Source organism: Candida parapsilosis, contig 005807, assembly GCF_000182765.1.
Source record: "Candida parapsilosis strain CDC317 annotated contig 005807".
Classification (NCBI taxonomy): domain Eukaryota; kingdom Fungi; phylum Ascomycota; class Pichiomycetes; order Serinales; family Debaryomycetaceae; genus Lodderomyces; species Lodderomyces parapsilosis.
In genome coordinates, this window is record NW_023503280.1 from 1,187,248 (window position 1) to 1,209,638 (window position 22,391).

At 38.2% G+C, this 22,391-nt stretch overlaps 10 protein-coding genes across 10 annotated transcripts; 5 read left to right on the forward strand and 5 right to left on the reverse strand. All coding sequences in view use genetic code 12, as the record gives it.

The window, feature by feature from the left end:
• Positions 1-103: 103 nt before the first annotated feature.
• Positions 104-1,874, forward strand: CPAR2_805300 (transcription factor TFIIIC subunit; the record flags this gene model as incomplete). Its single annotated transcript, XM_036808415.1, has 2 exons — positions 104-1,009; positions 1,266-1,874. The coding sequence occupies 2 exons, from the start codon at positions 104-106 to the stop codon at positions 1,872-1,874; spliced, it is 1,515 nt and encodes a 504-aa protein (XP_036665154.1).
• A 93-nt stretch (positions 1,875-1,967) lies between these two features.
• CPAR2_805310 (uncharacterized protein) lies at positions 1,968-4,415 on the reverse strand (the record flags this gene model as incomplete). The annotated part of the gene is made up of 1 exon (XM_036808416.1): positions 1,968-4,415. The coding sequence occupies one exon, from the start codon at positions 4,413-4,415 to the stop codon at positions 1,968-1,970; it is 2,448 nt and encodes an 815-aa protein (XP_036665155.1).
• A 596-nt stretch (positions 4,416-5,011) lies between these two features.
• Positions 5,012-6,268, forward strand: MSK1 (lysine--tRNA ligase; the record flags this gene model as incomplete). The annotated part of the gene is made up of 1 exon (XM_036808417.1): positions 5,012-6,268. The coding sequence occupies one exon, from the start codon at positions 5,012-5,014 to the stop codon at positions 6,266-6,268; it is 1,257 nt and encodes a 418-aa protein (XP_036665156.1).
• Positions 6,269-6,335: 67 nt separating this feature from the next.
• Positions 6,336-7,820, reverse strand: UME1 (Ume1p; the record flags this gene model as incomplete). Its single annotated transcript, XM_036808418.1, has 1 exon — positions 6,336-7,820. The coding sequence occupies one exon, from the start codon at positions 7,818-7,820 to the stop codon at positions 6,336-6,338; it is 1,485 nt and encodes a 494-aa protein (XP_036665157.1).
• Positions 7,821-8,245: 425 nt separating this feature from the next.
• On the reverse strand, positions 8,246-9,343 carry CPAR2_805340 (uncharacterized protein; the record flags this gene model as incomplete). Its single annotated transcript, XM_036808419.1, has 1 exon — positions 8,246-9,343. One exon carries the CDS (start codon positions 9,341-9,343, stop codon positions 8,246-8,248), a length of 1,098 nt encoding a protein of 365 aa, XP_036665158.1.
• Positions 9,344-12,443: 3,100 nt separating this feature from the next.
• Positions 12,444-14,150, forward strand: PEL1 (CDP-diacylglycerol--glycerol-3-phosphate 3-phosphatidyltransferase; the record flags this gene model as incomplete). Its single annotated transcript, XM_036808420.1, has 1 exon — positions 12,444-14,150. The coding sequence occupies one exon, from the start codon at positions 12,444-12,446 to the stop codon at positions 14,148-14,150; it is 1,707 nt and encodes a 568-aa protein (XP_036665159.1).
• Positions 14,151-14,225: 75 nt separating this feature from the next.
• Positions 14,226-14,966, reverse strand: CPAR2_805360 (uncharacterized protein; the record flags this gene model as incomplete). Its single annotated transcript, XM_036808421.1, has 1 exon — positions 14,226-14,966. The coding sequence occupies one exon, from the start codon at positions 14,964-14,966 to the stop codon at positions 14,226-14,228; it is 741 nt and encodes a 246-aa protein (XP_036665160.1).
• A 142-nt stretch (positions 14,967-15,108) lies between these two features.
• On the forward strand, positions 15,109-16,179 carry CPAR2_805370 (uncharacterized protein; the record flags this gene model as incomplete). Its single annotated transcript, XM_036808422.1, has 1 exon — positions 15,109-16,179. The coding sequence occupies one exon, from the start codon at positions 15,109-15,111 to the stop codon at positions 16,177-16,179; it is 1,071 nt and encodes a 356-aa protein (XP_036665161.1).
• Positions 16,180-16,387: 208 nt separating this feature from the next.
• On the forward strand, positions 16,388-18,422 carry GBP2 (single-stranded telomeric DNA-binding/mRNA-binding protein; the record flags this gene model as incomplete). Its single annotated transcript, XM_036808424.1, has 2 exons — positions 16,388-16,420; positions 17,091-18,422. 2 exons carry the CDS (start codon positions 16,388-16,390, stop codon positions 18,420-18,422), a joined length of 1,365 nt encoding a protein of 454 aa, XP_036665162.1.
• Positions 18,423-19,173: 751 nt separating this feature from the next.
• On the reverse strand, positions 19,174-21,396 carry CPAR2_805390 (uncharacterized protein; the record flags this gene model as incomplete). Its single annotated transcript, XM_036808425.1, has 1 exon — positions 19,174-21,396. One exon carries the CDS (start codon positions 21,394-21,396, stop codon positions 19,174-19,176), a length of 2,223 nt encoding a protein of 740 aa, XP_036665163.1.
• Positions 21,397-22,391: the final 995 nt, after the last annotated feature.

Genomic DNA, 22,391 nt, shown 5'->3' on the forward strand with positions numbered 1-22,391 from the left:
ATTTTTTTTTTTTTTTTTGTTTACGAATTTTAGGACCAGAGTGCTCCCTGAGTGTCCAGCATCAGCATTAATCTCATCTACTAACTTCCCCTTTCTCTCAATAATGACAATCAAAGAGATATATATTGCTAGACATGGGTACCGTATGAACTGGTTGCCACCTCCACATCCTCCTAACCCTACAGGTGTCCCAAGTGATCCACCATTAGCCCCACATGGTGTTGATCAAGCAAAACAATTGGCAGCATACTTAAATTCATTGCCAACTAAAGATCAGCCACAGTTCATCTTGACATCGCCATTTTATCGATGCGTTCAAACTGCTGAACCTATCGCTGAAGTGTTAGACTTGAAGGTCCATTTAGATAGAGGAGTGGGAGAATGGTTCAAAAAGGGTAGGAAAATCGTTCCAGAACCAGTTGACTATGCTGACTTGAACAAGTTTTTCCCAAATGTTTTGGATGAGGAAACTGTTTGGCCGAGAGATAGATTAGGAGTTATTCCCAATCTTGAAGGTGAAACAGGTGAAGAGATTTACGCGAGAGCTACACACTTCTGGCATAAGTTTATCCCAATGTTCGAACAAGAATATCCAGAGATTGAAAACATCTTGATTGTAACTCATGCAGCAACAAAGATTGCCTTAGGAAGTGTATTGTTGAAATTGGGTTCGGTTACTAGTCCCATTGACTCAGATCAAACCATGTTGAGAGCCGGTGCTTGCTCGCTTTCGAAATACGTGCGTGCTTCCGAGTCCGATGATTTCGATTGGAAGATTGTCATGAATGGTAATTGCGAGTTTTTAACAAAGGGAGAAGAAATGAATTGGGATTTCACCACGGGTGTGGAAGCTGGGTCAGCTGAAGATATTGCCAGAAGGAAAAAAGAGGCTGTTGCCAAGGGTACAACAAGTGAGTTGGAGGAAAATTCTTCTATTCACAAAGAGGAAGCTCCAGTGACAAAGGTTGCCACTGGGACCGAAGAGACTACAAACGATGATGGATATGAGGTACGTAGAAACCCGAAGAGTGTTTTTTGAATGTCAAATTGTGTCAGGATCAAGGTTCAGTTCAAACACAAAATTAAATGCGAAGTTTTTGAACCAATTTTAGAAACTAAAGATAGAGGTTGTCTATTTTGCAGACCACGTTAGAGCTTACCCATTGTTTTTTTATTATAATAGATGATTCAACTATATGATCAAAAGCACTTTTTTTTTTCAACACAACCGTTGATCACCGTACTAACTGTTGCTTTGCGTGTAGACTTTTTACATAACGGTTGATTTACCAAATGTACCGAAAAAGCTAGATGAAGAAGATTTCACCATTGATCGAACCAAGACGAGGAAAACTCCAAGATTCAAGAACAACATCTTGAAGCCATCAGCTCGGTTGCAAATGACCAGTCTAGGTGACGAATCGCCATTGATTAAAATATCAAACAATACATCTACATCTACTTCAAACACTCGTGATAATCAACCCACAAGTACATCGAAGGCGACAGAGGTGAGCGGTAATCACAAAGGCGGCTCTAGTAGAACTAACCCCATCATTGATGCATCGGCGTTGATAAATGGTCGTATTTTCGAAACCAATTGGCACGAGTTGACTGGGTCGGAGTTGATTTTTGACGATTATGGTGAATTAATTGGCCAAGTTAAGGAACACTTGACATGTAATGACAAGGTTAAATTTATAGCCAAGAAGCTGCAAAACAATGATCTTAATGCAACACTGGCTGAATATGTTGATTTCAATGAGGGACCAGCTGGGGAAGAGTCTGTTAAATCAGAGGGTAACACTAAACTGAAGCCAAGTCCATTCTTGAGGAATGCAATCAAGGCTGCAAAGAGGAAGGAATATTCGTAAAAAAGGAGCTAGTGTGTAAAAAAATAAGTCTATCAGTATAAATGCTAGTTGGTATAGAGCTTTTTTAGTGTGAGCTCGTACCTTCGCGCCCTCCTACTTCTTTGATGTAACAACTCGTTGAACATGATCCATAAACAGTTGCAAATTAACATCATCAGTGAAAACATCAGAGCGATCACCCCATCCATAAAAGTGATTGACATTAGTCGCATAACTGGTACTTGGATTCAATTTTGCCATCAAGAATCTTGCTTGTGATCCACCTTCATCGCAATCAATAAAACGAGGCAAGGGGAATCGATCAACTAATAACAGCATTGCTTCCCTTTTGGGTGCTTCAAGAAAATCTTTGAAATATGCATATTCTTCTTGTTCATGGTATCCTGCTTTCCTCCATTGAGCAATTTGTGAACCATGATGAATCAAAATTTGGAAAAATGTATCAAGAAGTAAGATTTTGGATTTCCCCAAACTCATTGAGTCAAGGAGCACTGATTCTGGTTCGTTGATGACCTCCTCGTTGGTTTCTTCGTCAATAGTTGAAGATCCCCAACTGTTTATATCATATGATAACAATGTAGGTTGAATCATAAGTAAAGAATTGGCCAAATCCTCATGCATAAACACATGTCGCACAAAACTAGTTTCATCGGGGGAGCTATTGAAAACATTGATAAATGGGGATCGTCTTAAATGAAACATAAATTGCGGAAAAAGGGAATAAGTGGTTGACAATCTAAATGAATCCATTTTGCCCATTTGATACACGGCAAATCGTGTACAAAAATCAATCAACACTTGGTCCAATTGTTTGCTTAGAGCAGTACCACTGACAAATTTCCTGTGCAAATCAGTTTGTAGTTTTTGAACTGCTTCACGAGCAACAAGGACCAAAGCAGCTTCTTGATCGAATCCAGCTTCTAATTGCGCACTATCCGAATCTAGAATGGTATTGACAGGCACGGTCGTAACACGTAGTCTCAATTCACCACTAGGATGTTGATAATGAAACAAAAATTGTATAAATGTAGCAGCATTGTTTGTGTGTAGGTTATCCATCTTTTCAAAATATATGGCATAAGTTGATCGTGGATCAGCGCTACATGATTTCCAACTATTGGTTCTACCTTGTCCAACTTCACGTTCACTAATCATTCGTTCATTAGCAGCAACCATTTTATTGAATGGTAATGCCAGTGCGTTACCAATCAATCCTTCAATTTTCAAGTCTTGACACACTTTAATCTCCAATGTTGAATTAAACCCCATATCAAGCCATTCATTATTAATCTCTTGCTTTTTAAAAAACCTGGCAAAACTTTGTCGAAAGATTGCTGTACTTACAGAATCGGTCATGACGATAACTCCACCGGTTTTGGCACAAACTTCGTCCATTTCGAACAATCCAACTTGATCATAACTTCCAATGAAAAGGTCACAACTGAGCCCCAAAACAACCAATTTCTTTGCTACTTTGGCATAAAATGCTTTGGCTTCTTTGAATAAAGATGTATCGGTTTTAGTCTTTGACGATGTTGTTGGTGCTTTGATTAGACGGGATTGTTCTTTCAAAATATCATGGTGAGATCTCATTGGGATTTTCAATGGTGTGTCAACAATTTTGCCGGGACCCATAGTACATACACCGGCAATAAACACCATCAAATGGCCACCAGTTAAATGATTATCACCAAGTATGCTCTTCAATAACAAAGTTGACACATTTATTGCTGAACCAGTGGCTCTGGATGGACGATCACTATACTCACCATGTGGGAAAGAATTGGGTACGAGATTTTCAATAATATTTGTCAACTCGTATTCGACCAAGCTGAGTGGTTGTAAGAATCGTCTAGCTGCGTGTCCAATCAAGTGTTCAAGATCAGCATTACCTTGAGCATGTAGCAATCCAGCATTACTAATTCCGCTTCCCAGTAACCCTAATGTTTGCTGCACTTGTTCCAAGTTATATTCTTTGTTCCCGTTAAAAGTATAACTGAGATCATCATTTGAAGTCAAGTCATGCACTTTAACATGCTTCCCAAAGGAAACAAACCCTACCAATGCATTCTCTGGCAAGAGACTCAAAGATAAGACCAAGCTTTCTTTCAATTTGGCAAACTCAGCCTCAACATCCTCACCTTCAAAACAAGTATCAACAACATAGAAAAACACTGGTGGCAAAGCACTTTGTCTGCCAGTTTCATATTCTACTGTTGTGCACTGTCCGTCTAGGGCTGGTGGTAAAAGAGGTGTTCCATCTTCAGCCATTATCTGTGTTGGTAGTTGATTAGGCACGTTGCAAAATTGACATGACCAAGTGCCGTTGTTGACAATGACGAAAGGGTTTAGTATTGAACGACATGAACGACAGGTTATTAAATGTGACTTATCCAAAACTGGTATTTCACTTTTATCATTTAATGGTGTGTATAATGCTCCTAAAGGTATAACATTTCTTTGATGTTGCAATTTCGATTTCGGTACCGAAGACCACGATAATCGTACACCATCTCTATCTTCTCTAGCTTCAAAATCCATAGTTCTTACTTGAAATGGAATTTTCCTGCGGCTGCTATGTATATATCTCCCTTGGGGAAAACTTCTTCCAAGTCTTGGTTACAGATGGTTGCTGTTAATGCTGCTAATGCGGCTTCTCGGTATTAAAGATTTTGAGAGTTGCGATGGAAGTTTTTCAAAAGAGATCTTCATCAACAGTCGTGAGACTAGAAAACACAGAAAAATATCTTTTGTTCAACCTCGGATGAGAGATCTACTACCATAATATTTTGAACGTAAAGATCCTCGATTTGATTATGCAGCGACATACCCAATTGCTTCGGAGATGCAGAACCATATTAACATTGAGGAGGTTCACTACTGCGCCAGTCCATCTAGACTCAGACTTGACATACGAAAGTAGAGCTAACGAGATTGAATCAAGCTCAAATCGGGGCTTGTATTACCCACGTATATCAACTATACGACAAAAGAGCAGCAACGCATCTGTCATACGTCTACCCACATTCCGTAGCAAATTTGGCCAGACTGATTTTAATTTGTTTGCAAATAATCGATTCGAAAAGGAGTATATTGTGGAAGGACGAATACTCAGTATCCGAAAAGCTGGTAAAGGGATGTTTTTCATTGACTTGGAACAAGACAATACTCAATTGCAAGTAATGGCTACTAATAAACTTATGGGAATGGATGTGACTGAGTTTAACAAACTACATGGATGGTTCAAGCCTGGAGATTACATAAGTTGTGAGGGTCATGCTTCAAGAACGAAAACTGGAGAGCTTACTTTGAAAGCAAGTAGGTCGATTGAGCTATTAACTCCTTGTTTGTCCAAAATGCCAAACAAGTTGATAGATAAGGGAATCATAAATAATAACAGAGTTCTCAACTACTTGGTCAACCCTAGATCCAAACAGCCCATCATTATTAAATCCAAGGTCATTCAGTGTATACGGCAGTTTCTACTCAATCGCGATTTTCTCGAAGTTCAAACTCCTATATTAAGTAATGAGGGAACTGGTGCAAATGCTAATCCATTTAGGACAAAATTCAAAGACAATGATATACAATTGCGGGTGGCGCCAGAGTTGTGGTTGAAAAAACTTGTGATTGGTGGGTTTGATAAAGTATTTGAAATTGGCAACAATTTTCGTAACGAAGGTATTGATCAAACTCATAATCCTGAATTTACATCTTGTGAATTTTATCAAGCATATACGAGTTTAGACGAATTGATGCAAATGACGGAAGAGCTACTCGTGGAAATTTTCAAAATTTTTAAAATACCCGTGGTGTTGGAGCTGTTCCCCAAGTACGATTTCTTGCCTACGTTAAAAGCAGTCACTGGTTTGTCACTTGATGATTTATCGTTTGATGGTATTTTACAATACTACAAGCGCCTTGGTTTACAAGTACCGCCCAATCCTAACCCAACTAATTTACTCAACAACTTAAGTGAGATATACTTGGAGTCATTAAGTATTTCCAAACACCCAAACACACCGGTATTCATTTACAACCAACCAGAGATTTTATCACCCTTGGCAAAGTCGAGGACAATCAACAACATCCCCGTGTCATCTCGATTTGAACTTTTTATTAATGGCAAAGAATACGTAAATGCTTACGAAGAAGAAAATAATCCACAGCAGCAATATACCAAGTTTCAACAACAGCAAGTAAATAAGGTGGAGTTTAATGATGATGAAATGTTGATTCCTGATTGGGCATTTGTACAAACGATGAAATTGGGGTTACCACCTACTGGTGGATGGGGAATTGGAATTGATCGATTGGCAATGTTTATAAGTGGTGTTGAAAGAATTGACCAAGTCTTGCCATTTGGTAACTTACGAGATGTTTTGAAGCAGTAAAATCATGTATATAGAAATATTCAGTTCACAACTTTTATTATAACACTGGACTAAAACACTTTTTCTATTAATCTTTCATTTCAACGTCTTTCGACAGGGATGCATCATTGTCGTCATCTTTGGATGATTTACCAGCACCAGCTTCAACTTCAGCTTCGGAGCTTTTTTCCTTTTCCTTCTCTTCCCCCTTCTCGTCTTCCTTCCTTTGTTCACTTTCTTCTTCTTTTCTTTCTTCACCTTCCGCTTCCTCTTGCTCTTCCTCTTGCTCTTGCTCTTTCTCTTGCGCTTGTTCTTCTTCCTCTTCTTCATCTTCTTCTTCCACTAACAATGTCTTGGGTTCCCAGATTTCCAATAATCTATCATCGCCAACACTAGCAAATAAATTAGGAATTTTGGGATGAATGGTAAAGTCATTGATTCTTCCAACATGACCACCATGCACGTATTTCAAACAAGGATCGGGTTTTGAAGATTGCTGAGTTTTCCTTTTCGACGTTTCCGAATTAGCAGTTGCGCTTGTTTCAGGATAAGTATAATCTTCTTCCAAATTATCCAAATTCCAAAATAAAATCCTAGAATCTAATCCACAAGATACAAGAGTCAGTGGATTGAATGTATCCCATTCCAATTGTCTGATTGATGCATTATGGCCAAATAATTTTCTAAATGGTATTTTATAATTTCTCAAGTCATACAAGGAAACAACATTGTCTTTACCACCAGTTGCATAAAATGTATTAATTTGAGGATGAAATTGAATACAGTTTTGAATAAATTTATTCTCTTGTTTGATGACGGGATTGATATCGCCAACAGAAGCTACTCTCAAATCATGAAATTGAGTGGTTGAGTCATCACTAACCGATCCAAAGATATTGGCATTACTAGTCGAAATATCATTAATGGCTCCATGATGTGATTTGAATAGTTGAATGGGAGTCGACGGTTTTTCAAGTTGCCAAAGTGCAATTTGAGAATCATTGGCACCGGATAAAAATTTTTCGTTGTTGTTGCTGATCCATTCTAAGGCAAACCCAGGCTGCTTATGATACTTGTAATCAACAACTTTATCGCTGGTCAAGTTGCATCCACGAATGATACCATCTCCGTTGAAAGACAATGCAATTGATCCATCAGGTGATAATTTCAAAGCATTAGTCACTGAATTTTGCTTCCATTTTGTCAATCTTTTGAAGTTCGAGGTATCAATCCCATCCGCTGGTAACACCCCATTACCTTCTTTGCCAACTAAAGTCGAGGGTAAAGTAACTGAAGCTAACTCCAATGAGTTTTCAGGACTATTAATCGTGTTGGAACTTAGTAGGAGTTGGACCTCAACATTGGTGTCATTGTCTACTAATTGATACTTTGGTAACCATCTAACAATGGTGGAAGGATGATCTAATGCAAATGTATGGATAAAATCGTACAATAAGGGGACTGTCTTTTTCCATATCTTGAATTCCTCATTGGTGATTTTGGCTTGAAGTTGTTGGTCTTGAGCGATTTCCTTCTCTGCTTTAGCCCATTCGTTTGTTGATGAGGAGGGCATGTTTTTTTTGATACTATTTATGAGCAAGTGGGAATTAGGTGACGCGATGTTGGTTAGGTAGACTGTGTTGCAATTATTGCTATTTTAGCGATGAAACAAGTGAATATAAACGCTTCACTGGTGTGTGATTAAATACTTTGTGGGTGTTTATCAACAACTGACATCTTTTTCTCACTCTGCTTCTCTGCTTTTTTTGGTTTTGTCATTTTCGCAAGTATTTCTCCGCAAAACGTGACGAGAGTAAAGAATTGCAAATGATTAATTGAGACGTCAAATCTCCCACACTGCACGCCTTGTAGACACACACCGCAACCCTTAGTCATCATTTCTACGTAAGTTATACCAGCAGGCAATGATTCTCAAGGAAATTCAAGATCTACGTGAAATTTATAGAATGAACACCAAAGTATACACATATACACTACTCAAAACCAAAAATCAACAATATCGGACTCATCAGTATACTTCACCGGCGCCAAACCAACCTTTTTAGTATCAAAATTCTGAGCAAGGTAGGCATTTCTGAGGAACACGACTCCAAGATATTGTCTATCAGGAAACTTTGTTGCAAGTATATTTGAAATACAAGTTGAACCAGACCTGTTAAAAATATCTTTGTAATAAACGGGTATGGTAAATGGTCCGAAATCGAAATTCAAACTCTTGTTACCATTCAATACTTGGTCACATGGTATATGGCCCTTGTCATTGGCTCCAATATCCTTGTAAAACTTTTGCACAACGGTATCCAACAACTCCATAGTGGGAGTCCCCGAGTCATGCAAAACTTTATATGTGAATGGAATAACTGTACCATTCGCAGTTATAATTGACTTTGGGTACATGGCTTCTTTGGAATCATTGAAAATGAGCAAATCACCATCATATTTGGCTTTATCCACACCTCCCAAAAGGAAAGACCCATTTTTGTCCGAGTTTTTAAAGAGAGAAAATCCGGCATTATTGATTAAACCAGCTGATTTAGTAGCCAATACGTAGGTATAATTGTTGTTGGTGCTGTACCCCATACCGAATATACCAAAAACGTCACGGGGATATGAATCCAATAATTGAAATTCAAACTGTGGAATTCTTTTACCGTCATCAAAATAGAAATCGTCAGAAACAATAAACCCAGTATATTGATTGGGACCAAAATACGATTTAGCTGGAATAGTCAGGTTTTTGAATGAAGTCGATTCAAAAGGGTTGAAACTGTTTTGAGCTGCACAAATTTTACCTTCCCGACAGGTTGAATTTGTTTGGGGAACATTCAAAACTGTACTTGCTGTATCAAGAAGAACCTGTACGTCTTGTTTGGCAGAACCAATTTTCAAATGAGCAACGAAACGCCACGCCTTGTCTTCAAAATCAACATTTTCAGCTCTTTTCCCAATCAGGCGAACCTCAGTATCATGAAATTCATGAGCAATGTATTTGGTGTGTCTCTTCTCAACAGGGGTACCATTAGTAATTACACCAAATATGAATGCCAATACTAAACCTTGAAATAAAGAAATCATTGTTTGGTGATGAAACTTCAACAATTGAAATCTGCTTCGAGGGGAGAAAGATTGACATATTTATAGTTCCTAAATTGTTGAGCTACGTCAAAAAGGACAACCCATATACCACGGGGTGGCCCAATATATGTTCATTGCAATTAGCATGGCATCGGTGCCAATATTTCTCCCCCACTCGAAGTTCATAACCAGTGTTGTTGGTAACAACAACTTAAGAAACAATGGGCGAAAGGAGTTGTCCAATGTGATTCAATTTCAGGTTTGTATACCAAACGACCTTTGATTGGTGGTCTATCACCTTCCTTTTGCAATAAGATTAGCAAAGAGCATCATCCTATTGTTTGGTTAACCAAAGTCGTGAAAATATGACATTAACTCATAACCATGTTAAGAATTACAAGGCCTGTGGTATTTTTAGCAACGGATCTTTGAGTCCCGTTGTATTGAACCAAACTTGGTACATCCATCTGTCAACTCATTTGCTAATAGCAGCAGAAAGTCAACCAAAGTTTGTCGATTTCAATAAGTGATATCGAGTCACGTGTATGAATGAAATATGTCTCATGAAACCTGTTATCGTCACACACTAGTGTCACAGGATACTCCATTCCGACACGACACAACAATGCTGTTGTTCACTCTTTCACCTCTGACTCAAACGTGAAACGCCTTTAACGTCTTTAATGAGTGAAAAACTTTGAACTAGATAGAGGACTCATCATCTTATCAATGTGGTTTAATATGATCACTTTTATGAAGATTTTTTTGTTTTGCACTAATATTGTAAAGAAATTGATGTGGATAATAAAGATCAGTTAAATAACTTTTCGAAACCGTGAAAATCCTACCTTCTCGACAAAGATTTCAAAAAGAAGCATTTCAAAGGATGTATCAGCAGTCCTATGAAATTTTGCGTAAAATGATAAAGGGCCAATAACAAGTACTGCGATTTTGGAAAACAAGTATCCCGGTGATAAAGAAGTGCACTTTTTCCCATCCACAGCACCTGAGAAAGAATATGATTTGTGACAAACGATTTTGAATGAATAATGTCATCAAAGCTTTTTTGCCTTGTACTATTTACCTAATTAGGTAGTTCATGCACTTTAAAGTTTTATCTCTGTTCCGGGGTCTGTAAATTTTTTTCGGCATTTGAAACTCCACATCGAGCTTGGATTTTATGCAGTACGCACAATGTGCAACATAAATCGGGGTATGCCCAGAATAAATTTAACTTAGTTAAGTTAGACCATTGCATTCGCCATTTTCGGTAACTCGGGAAAAAAAAATTGTAATGAATCTAAACTGCTTTTTCCCTTTCTAATCCAGTTCAAATGGTGTGTTGCCAACCCTGCGGGGAAACGCTATACATGATTATAGGAATTTCAGCTGCTAAGCCACCTCTCCACAATCCTTTCCTACAATTGAAAAACAATGAGAATTCTTAGAGACAACAACGCTTAAGAGCCATAACAGTGGAATCTCGTGTTCACTGCATATGCCACAGGGATACTCCGACAGACGTTGAAATGCTTGGTTGTTTCAGTGAGCACAGTGTTTGAAATAGTTTGCAGTACGACCTCGTTGCGACGAAGAGGCACTAGGAGCTTACGAACGGAAAATGAGGTTTCATCCTTTGGGAAAGGGGGTTTAATTCATAGAGTATGATTTGTTTTTTTTTTTTTTTTTTTTTTTTTTTTTCGTCAAACGTTTAGCCGGTGTTCTTATGTATTGCAATTTCGGCGTTCGATTGGGTTTTTATGAAATTCCCGATTCCGGAACAAATAAATTCCTTTTTCTTTTCTTGCCGAAACATGGTTTGTTATCGTGTGACTGTGATATATCTTCCTCTGATAACAAAACTAACAAATTTTATGCCAATGTAGGATAACTTAGGTACAGATTTGTTGGTGGTCTCAGGTGGGCTGGGCAGCAACTGCCTCCTTTGAGAACAAAACCTTAATTAAAAGTTTAGTCACAAGAGAAGAAAGAATATAATTAGACGTAACGAAGAGGGGACAAAATGTGGCTTATAAAGTGGTTTTACTAAACTAGGTAATACAGCACCATTTCGCGTTCAAGGTTCAAAAAAAAAAAAAAAGTATTCCTCCCTATCGTACTAAGTCAAGGTAGTTTGACTCGGCGTTTGACTTTATTTGTGCTACATGCAAGAGTTAAAAACAAAACGTGAGTATTTTAGTAGTGCGATAGACTTCTTTTACAATCTGCTTTTAGACCAAGGTTTTAATACAATACTAAGTGCAGTTACTTATTGTTTAAAGTTGATGCAGATCCTTCTTTTTAACAGATACAGTACTTTGTTAGTTTAAAGCCACGCTATCTTGATTCTTCGACGTTTGTCCCTATTGTTTTCGTTATGGATGACCATGTAGTGTTGTGTTCAATAACAAAAAAAAAAAAGAACCGAACCGAAAGAGAAGAAGAAGAAGAAGAAGAATGATCTGCTTTTGAAATTAGTGCCTATCTCCTTTTTACTATCAGTCAACAGTCTTGTGATAATGATTGTCATTTTGATTTGATTGCTTTGTTGTTATCTCTCGGCTCCAGTTCTTATCTCTTCTTTTCTTTTTTCCTTTGTTTTTTGCATTGCTGCACATCCAAAGACGACGAATGAAGAAAAGAAAAAAGAAAAAAGAAAAATTTTTTTTTTTTCTTTTAACCTTTTACCCTTTTTGGGACGACAGTAACAAAAATGAAAAAATCCAAAACATCGCCTTACTGTTAAAACTCAAAACAAAATCTATCCATTAACACACACAGAGATATCTCAAAACAATATTTAACTGATAAGAGATCCACTTTTGTTTACAGATACACTGGTTTTCCCCTTTTCCCCTTCTTCTTTTTTTTTCCCTTTTTTTTTTCTTTTTCCTGGATGTTATTGAAGAGTTGTCATAAATCATTATTTCTACTATCTTCTTCATCATCAGTGGCATCGCTCATAATATTCAAACATCAACTCAAAACTGGAGGTACTACTAGTGCAACTACAACTACAAGCATAAGTACACAAAGCTTTTCGACATCTAGTGCTGCATCATCACGAATAAAAACTAGAGCTACGTATACTGGGGTTCCTATGCTTTCATCAATTTATAGTTATTTTTTCAACAACAACTCATCATCATTATCACTAGACTCAGGTTCGCAACAGCAACAGCTGAGATCTTATGCCACAAACAACCCAAATGTGTCATTGGACTATGTCAACACTTTTCATCCTAGATTAGTCACTATCTTCCACCAATTAGATGCCATTGCTCCTAGATTCTTGTTGAATAAAGGCGACATTGAAATCTTGTCAGAACCAGCTCAATTTTATCAGACTTTGAAAACCAAGATATCGCAAGCTAAACAGAGGGTGTACTTGTCGTCATTATACATTGGCAAAACTCAATACGAGTTAGTTGAATGTATTGATGATGCGTTGGCCAAAAATCAGGATTTAAAAGTCTACTTGTTGACTGATGTCTTGCGTGCAACTAGAGAAGCACCTCATCATCCATCTTCAGCATCTTTGTTGGCTCCATTAGAACAAAAATACGGTAAACATCGAGTAGATATTCGAATGTATCATACGCCAAACTTGACAGGATTAACCAAAAAATTAGCTCCCAAGAGATTAGATGAAGGATGGGGTGTGCAGCATATGAAGTTGTATGGGTTTGATGATGAAATTATCCTTTCTGGAGCTAATTTGTCAGAAGATTACTTCACCAATAGGCAAGATCGATACTATTTGTTCAAAAGTAAACTGATAACGGATTACTATTTCCGTCTTCATCAAGCAATTGCATCAATTTCATATCAAATTCGTCATACAACTCAATTGAAACAAGGCTTTAAATTGGTTTGGCCTACAACCAATGCATCTTGCGAACCACATATAAACACTCATCGATTCCTTAGTGATGCTTCGCACCTATTACTGCCTATATTGAAACAACACGAATTAACTTCATTTGATGAGTTTAAGGATCATGAAAATTTTGACACTATTGTGTACCCTGTATCACAATTTACGCCATTGTTTCTTCCAAATCAAGACTTGTCAACGGAAAAACCAGCAATTTTACGATTACTATCGTACATTGACTCGCCAAAGATTAGATGGTGGTTTACTGCTGGTTATTTCAATATGTTGCCACAAATCCAGGATCGATTAATCAACAGTAGTGCTCAAGGTTCTGTGATCACTGCGTCACCAAAAGCCAACTCATTTTATAAATCGTCAGGATTATCCTACTACTTACCTGAAGCATATCTCCTTTTTGCAAAAAGGTTTCTTGAACAAGTGAAAAAACTAGGCAAGGAAACATTGATCACCGTGTACGAATGGCAAAATGGTGTAGTCAATACACCAGGCGGATGGACTTATCACGCAAAGGGATTATGGCTCACCGTTCCTGAAGAAGAAGATCCTAGTATTACCGTAATCGGCTCATCAAATTACACCAAGAGAGCATATAGTTGTGATTTGGAAAGTAATGCCATCATCATCACAAAGGATGATGAATTGAAGCAGGCGATGAAGCACGAGATTGATCACTTAATGGAGCATGTGTCAGAATTGACTGTGGATGATTTCCAACCAAAACCACTACTGATGGATGCAACACAGAGTGGAGTTGTAATTCAAGATATACCAGATGAGAAGCTTGGTGGTAGAGATGAAGACCTGGAAAAAAGAGATAAACCTCATCACCCGAAATATGCTATTGATGAAGATAGAAGGATCAGTTATAGAGTACACTTGGCTGTGAAACTACTTGGTGGGAAATTATAAAATGTTTGCGACTTGAGGAAAAAGAACATAAAATTTAGAATGTATTAGTATTGGAGTGTCTATTCATTGTACCCTCTAAACTTCTTTATAATGTACTTCTGATGTTCTCTTTCGGTACACATGGTACTGAAAACCAATTATCGCTATTGATACATCTTTGATAATAATCAATGGTAAACTGGGCATCATTATTGACACATCTGCCCAAACGTAACCATTCACGACTCTATCCACTAGCTCAAATGCCGCACACGCAACCTGTAAATGAATCCAATATGGATAAAGCCCATCAACACTATCATCCATCCAGTTAACCATAACCTGGGGGATAAATCGTAAATTAGTAAATAGTTTAAACATTGTCCACCCATAGTCAACTAAATCAAGTTCATTGATCTTGGCTTGTTTGAACAACCATAGCTTGAACAAGTATACCAATGGTAGTAGTACCGTGATTATGAAACCTTGACAGTATCCACTTATGGCTTGATTCTGGCCACGTGTAGATTTATAAATGATGAGTTGTATAATCATACCCGTTGAGACAATGAATGATATAACCTCAAGGACGAGTACCAATAATGATATGTGGGGAGTTTCCAGGGACCATCGTAGCATATATTGAGATGTGATTGTAGACGAACAGAAACTTAGTAGACTGGCTATTGATATCAAATGAGTGAGAAATTGTAGTAGTGAATAGTCGTATGAAAGTCCTCGAATTGATTTACGGGTTTTGTTGTATTTGAATTGTAGACAAATGGACGCTAGTTGGATACATGCTGTTGATATGGGATATAAATCGGTCAAATACATTGGAAATGTGTGGTGGGCTGGAGGACTTGATTCAGTAGTCTTGAACCTCCGCAATAAAAATTACATCAATGAACCAAAAAACAAAATTGTAAACACAACTTCAAATAGAGTTAAGACACACTGAAAGAGAAACCAAAATACAATGGGTTCGGAAGTTGAGGGTAATTGGGATATAATAATAACATCGTTGCAAGATATATGTACATCAAATGAGAGCTTATCATTTGACTCAATACATAAACTCGATAGGGATCAGGATGAACTGCAATACTACAAAAACCTTTCCCTGGATGAGCTTACCAAATTGAAACAAGATATAATCGACCACAAGTCAAATATAGGTACAGCGAAACGACTTATTGATACATCGATGGAAAATTTGTCACGATTGATTGAGTATTTACAAAAAGAAGACTTGAAAAAGAAACATCAAAAGGAAAAGGAACATGAACGTGAGGCTAAAAGCAGTACTAAAAAAGAGGATGTTGATGATGGTGTTGATGATTATGATGATGAAAATGACGCTGAAGATGACGAGGAAGATGAAGTGCCCATTGCGTCAACCAAGAAACGAAGAGCTTCATCTGCCTCGTCCAAATCGGGAACACCAATACCACCAATACATCACCGAAGGGGAACTAGTGAGTCTACCAAACCAACCTCAACATCAAAAGCAACATCGAAAGCAACGTCTAAAAAATCAGGTAAAGCCAGTGGAGGCAAAGGCTCAGTTGGCTCATCTTCTGGTGCTATTGGAAAGGGCAAAAAGCTAAAGAAAGTTGGTCGATCATATTGGACATCAAAATACAATCCATCGGAACCCATCTATATCGGAAGCGAAGTTGCATTCAAACTTCGTAATCGGATCAATGAATGGATTCAATGTGAAGTGGTCAAGATTATTGGCGATGGCATAAAATTTGAAATTAGAGATCCTGAACCTGATGAAAATAACAATCCTGGACATACTTTCCGAGCCAATTATAAGGAAATTTTATTAATTCCGACCGAAGAAGCTGCTCGTGATTTGATTAATTATGCTTATGGTACCAAAGTACTTGCAAGGTATCCTGATACTACTACTTACTATCTGGCTATTGTTGTGGGGCATAAAAAAGATGGTATTGTGAGATTGAAGTTTGATGGAGAAGAGGAAGTAAATAAGGAATGTGAGGTTGAAAGAAGGTTTGTATTGCCACTACCGCTGAAGTAAGCAAACCAGTACATTAAGTAGGGTTTTTATACAAAGAGTAATAGTTTTACAATTGATTGATTGTAGAATGCAAAATGGTGTTGTTTGAAGAAGTCGTGTAAAGTCACAAAAGACTAATTGTCAACATGTTTCAAAAATTTCAAGAAAAAGAACAAACACATCGACGTCCACACAGCTTTATACAGTGCCACAGAAAAAAAAAAAAAAGATGGATGGAATGGACATTGATGATTATTCAAGGGTATGTTAGTCTTTATTGAAATGAGGTATTTTCTTTCTGGTTTGATTTATTCAAAATGGTGACAAAAGAAAAAAATGATAGTTTAGCATTAGATGTCGATGCCGATGCCGATGCCGATGCCGATGCCGGTGCCCAAGAGAAACCAAACGGTAGGTAGGTCATCGAAGAGTTAATGGGGGAAATACAAGTGGTGTTGTTAATGGGTGAGATGGTGTATGTCTTGCGACGTTCATCTGTTTAAGACGATGCTTGGCAATTTGGTTTGTCGGTTATCTGACGGATGGATTTCTGCAATGTTGTTCATACAAGAGGAAGGAGGGGAATGCAGAAAAGATAATGGAATAGTCTGTTAGTGTTTTGCAAACAAAGTTGGCTCGTTTCCAATTTTCTTTTGTTTTTGGCAGACGATGTCGGCGTTGATGCTTTCTCTTATCATCGTTTCATCTTTTGTTGCTCATAAGCTGCTTGTATGCTTGTATGCTTGGTATGCTAGTTTGCTTGTTTTGCTAAAGGTTTTGCATTTGCATCTGCAATTTGTATTTGTTTTTTTTTATGCTGACTTGCCGCTTGCCGCTTGCTACATCGCTACATGCTGCTTATTTGAATTTTTTTACGCTTTTAAGTTTATCATTATTAGACATTGTGTGGTTGCTAACTCGAAGTTTTATAGGATCGATCTCCAGTAAGAGACCGGGAAAGATCACCGATTAGAGACAGGTTTAGTAGAGATGATACTTCATCCGGCAGAAGAGATTATGGTGGATCAAGTTACTCGAGATCAAGTTATTCTTCTAGGTCATCATATGGTGACAGAAGAGGTGGAAGCTATGGTGGATCCAGGGGATCATCATCACATGGTGGTGGTGGATACAGGGGAGGTAGCAGTAGGGACTATTCTTCAAGGAACTATGGTTCCGGAGGTGGAGATAGTAGTGTTGATTCAGGTTACCGTTCGAAATCAGAAAGAAACTATGACAATTCAATTTTTGTGGGCAACATTCCATTTGATTCACAGGCGAGAGATATTGAGGATATCTTTCGAGGTGATTTTGACATAGTTCGTGCTGATATTGTTACAAACAGAGGCAGATCAAGAGGTATGGCTACAGTTGAATTCAAGACCCACGATGATGTTCTCAAAGCCATTAATAAATACGACAAGTTTGTATATCAAGGAAGAGCTATCTTTGTTAGGCAAGATTATCCACCACCAGACAAGCAAAATTTTGGTTCAGGAAGATCTTTTGATCGGGGAAGAGACAGATATGGCGATTCGTATTACGGTAGAGATAGAGATAGCTCAAGAGGTGGTTATGGTCGTGGCGGTGGTGGCGCCGGTGGTGCTAGTGGTGGTTATGGAAGAAGTGATTACAGACCTCCCTTGCCTCCAACCACTCCAGGAACTGAGGTTTTTGTTGGTAACTTGCCATTCTCAATAAACTGGCAAGCACTCAAGGATATCATGAGAAAGGCCGGATCAGTCACTAGAGCCGATGTTAGATTAGACCATATGGGAAGATCAAGAGGTTTTGGAACTGTTGTTTTTGAAACTCCTGAAGAAGCCGATGCTGCTGTAGAAATGTTTCAAGGATATGAAATTGAAGGTAGGAAATTGGATACAAGGCATGGACGCACCGCCTATTCGCTGACTACTGGCGATGCCGGTTCTGATGCTTCAGCTGCTGCTCCAATTGCTCGCAAGACAAACACAGAGTTTACTCAAGGTGTATCCGGTGACGGGGATGAGCCAAATGACACAATATATGTTGAAAATTTACCATTTAGTACTCAAAACGATGATTTGTTTGATTTGTTTGAAACTATTGGTAAGGTATCCAATGCCGAAATTCAATATCAAGAAGATGGTAGAGCTAGCGGTAATGCTGTTGTTCAATTTGAGTCGGTTGACTCTGCTACGACATCACTCAATGAATTGAATGGCTATGAATATGGTGGACGAAAATTAAAAATTTCCTACAAAAAGTTGGGAATGGCAGAGTGATTTGAGTCAATTGTGGTGATTCTTGTTCAAGTTTTAAAATGTATATGTGTCTATACGTAAATGTTGATAGTATTACTTTTGACCCAGACTATAGGCGATGACGTGTGGAGTGAAGCGTAACCTTTTTGTTGAAGTGTGTAGAACTTCTTCAGCTTGATTGAATGATGTGATGTAGAATGAAGCCGCCCCTGTTGTCGGAGCAACCTTTGAAGAGTGGGAACCACAATTCAAAATGAATATAAACAGTGGAAGCTGCATCAGCTAATTCGGTTTGTAGCGCAATTATGCCTAAATTTGCAGTCGTATTTATAGAATGATAGTAAAGTCTGAAGAACTGACATCATGCTTATTGCATTATAAAGTAGATCAAATGTCCTCGGTTAAATGAGAAAGAAACTGTTTTGCACCGTGGTATGCTCTGTGAGGCTCATGCAAAAAGATACGTACCACTGAAGTTGCTTTTAATGTTTTGTAAATGTCTTGTATATTCAAATTCATGTAGATCCCTAACTTTTGCATGGAGTGTTGCTCATGTTATTTTTAAATTGAGTGTACAAGCAGTTTTACAATTACATTGATAACCCAATTGCGAAAAGGGATATATCTGCAATACCTTCAGTTTCGGCACGAGCGTGTATACATTGATGGGATTGAGGCAATAACTCCTACAATGCGTGCTCTTACAATTTATGTGCATACAAATCTTGTTATTATTGGAACATTTACACATCCTATACAAAACCACATTAAATCACAATTTCAAATTTCTTAAAAGTGATCCTTCTTTATACATTGCATCTATTTGTGACTTGAAATATCTTGAGGCAATCGGTCTTCTAATCTTTGAAGTGGGTGTAACAACTTCCCTCTCCAACTTCAATGGCTCAAAATCAATAAATACATTTGCTAACTTCTCAAATCCATTCAAAACAGATCCCACGGTGGTGTTCAATTGTAATAGAAGCTGAGTTCTAATTTCACGTCTATTGCAAACTTGGAGAATCTTTTCATTAGTATCCAATTGGCTCTTTGGGATGTTGCAGTTCTCAGTCAAAAAGTTGACAATACCCACGGGATCAACCCCAATTATACCAACCAAAAATGATTCAGTAGAGTTACCATGAACAAATGCTTGCGACAAGATTGGGTTCGATGAAAGATACAAGTTTTCAATCTTTTCTGGTGTGACATATTCTCCTTGAGACAACTTGAAAAAGTTTTTGACACGATCGAAAATAATTATCCACCCTTCATTCGTGAATTGGGCTACATCACCAGTCGAAAACCAACCCTCCGAATCAAAACTCTTGTTTGTTTCTTCCTCATTCTTGTAATAGTGAGTAAACATTTGCGGTCCACGCAACTGTAATTCCCCTCTGGGTCCACCTTTATCATTCAAGTAGTAGCCCATTTCGGGTAATTCCCTTAATCTAGCTTCAACTGTAGGAGTGAGAGCACCACAAGTCCCGATACTTGGAGAATGAAATGGCAATGCCATACACATACCAGCAAATGATTCACTTGAGCCATAACCCAAAATGAATCCAATACCTAAACTTGCTCTTAAAAACTTGATTGTCTCCGAAGCAATTGGAGCACTTCCTGTAATACAAAATTCAACATTATCAAACCCAAACTTAGAACGCAACTTTTCGATCAAGGCTTTGTCAAAAATGTATTCATTGTTTTGTCCCTTTGTGACACCATTGGCTTTTGATGACGAATCGATTGTTGCTGCTTTGATCGTAGCTTCCATTTTAGTAAAAATACGAGGAACATTTGCAAAAAATGTAGGTTTGAAAAGCTTCATATCCTCAAACAAGGTTAACGGAGTACCCCCTAATCTGCAAAAGCCAACGTTTCCTCCAACAGATAAGATGGCAGCACTCATTTGCCTCTCAAAAATGTGGGCCAATGGCAAAAATGCAAGTTCAGCCATGTGTTTGTGGTGGGGCAACAACATTGCAAAAGCCAGAAGTGCACAAGCAACAGATCTTTGTGTCAAAACAACACCCTTTGGATTGGCTCCAGTAGTACCCGATGTGAAAGTAAAGGTATAAACCGTTTCTGGCGATGGGTGTGTAATCTTACGTGGAAATGCTTCGCCAACTTTTTCAACTTGATTGAAATCATACAACTTGATGTTGTTTTCCTCGGCCAACTTGATCAAAGATTCGTTATCCTTGCCCTTTACATTCAAAGGGTCCATTGAAATGATAGTGATCAAAGACTTCAAGTCATTCGGATTTGTTGTTTTCAATTTGACCAATGTTTCGATTTTCTCCTTTGAGCAAACAACTACTGGTGATTGAGTCAATCCTAAAATAAACTTGGAGGATGTTGGTCCCAAAGTGTCATACAATGCAGTATTGGTAATGGAATTTGCTGAGCATGCCAAGTCGGTCAAAAGCCATTCAACTCTATTGGAAGAGTATATAGTGACGATGAATGAGGTGTTGTCTTTGTTGTAATTTTTGTACCCTTTCGAATGGTTGACAATCTTTTGGTGTGACTCCAAAGCAAGATCCTTGTACGGATTAGTCTCTAACAAGTACATTAACCCATTGGCAAAATTGGTCTTGCGCTCATCAACCTGTTTGTAAGTGAAGTAGGCATATCTCTCCTTGTGTTGATCGTTTTCGTAATCGTACTCATGATACGCCAAACAGGGGCTGTCAGCTTGTCTTTTGGCAGAGGAGGCGAAAATTTTTGGATAAGTGTTCAACTCAGGTGTAAGTGATTCTTTCAACCCATTTGGAAGAGCAGCGTTCCTGTAGATTTCCGAGAATCCAGGTTTGGCAGTGCCAGGAATCTTAATAGATCTGGCGCTCAAATTTTCTGGTAGTGGTAAGCACTGATTTATCAAGACATCATCAGGTAAGTCATTGACATTTTGAAACAAGTATGTTTCTTCATCAGCAGCATAAACTGAACTCAAATCTGAGTCGAGAATTGATGGTAATTTCAAGGACATCTTTTTTTTCTCTCTTTGTGTTGCAGAGAGTTTTAAGAATTGTGCAAGTACTATCTTCGGATACTTGGCTACTCTTTTATAAACTACATACTTATCTGCAAGACTGATCCTTCATCCACACGTCCATATTATCGGGGTTTTACTGAAGAGGGGACTATCGTATTTTGGGGATATGTTGCCCAGAACTGAAAAAAAGAAAAGATTAAAAATTTAACGTTGAAGAATATTATATTTCATCTCATTAAGGATTTCAAACCTCCATTGAGCTCTTCAGCGTATTAAAAAGAGTGGGCGGGGAAGGGCATCCAACCCTGTTACCCGTGAATCAAGCTTAAGCATAGCGATACTTGTCGACTGGTTGGTTTCATTTAAAGCCACACTGAGCTGGGGGAGACTATAACCTTACCTCAATTGGATGGTAAACTTCGTCATCTATATCACCCTTTGAAAACCATTCTCCAAATGATCTCTTGAACACTGAAATTTGATTCTTTCACCTTTGTAGGCTGGCTTTAACTAACTTAATTTTGTTGGCACTCATGAAACAGGGGGGTTATCAGCCCCAGATTGAGGTTTACAACTTGTCCTAGTCATAAATGTGGGGGACCAGGATTATTGACAGTTCTCCAGTGTAGTGGAATGTTCTGCATCCTTCCATCGATGCCAATCCGTATCGTAGATGGCATCCCATCCTTTTGTGGTTTCAACCTCGTATTTGCCAAGATTGACCCATAAAAAGACCGTTTGGTCGGCTATATTTTTTGCCCCACCTCAAAGTTCACGCTGCAAATACATGCACCAAAACGTCAGTTTCCGCTTCCGCAAAGGTTCTTTCTTTCAGTACATCAATAAGGAAACTTGTCACTATGCGACACTCAAACATAGATTAATATTTGTGTAGTTACCCATTAAGTGAGCATAAATGATGGAAACGCTAAGACGAAAGTTGAATTGTGGTTCAAGAACTTGCATGAGAAGTCTGCCCTACAGTGATT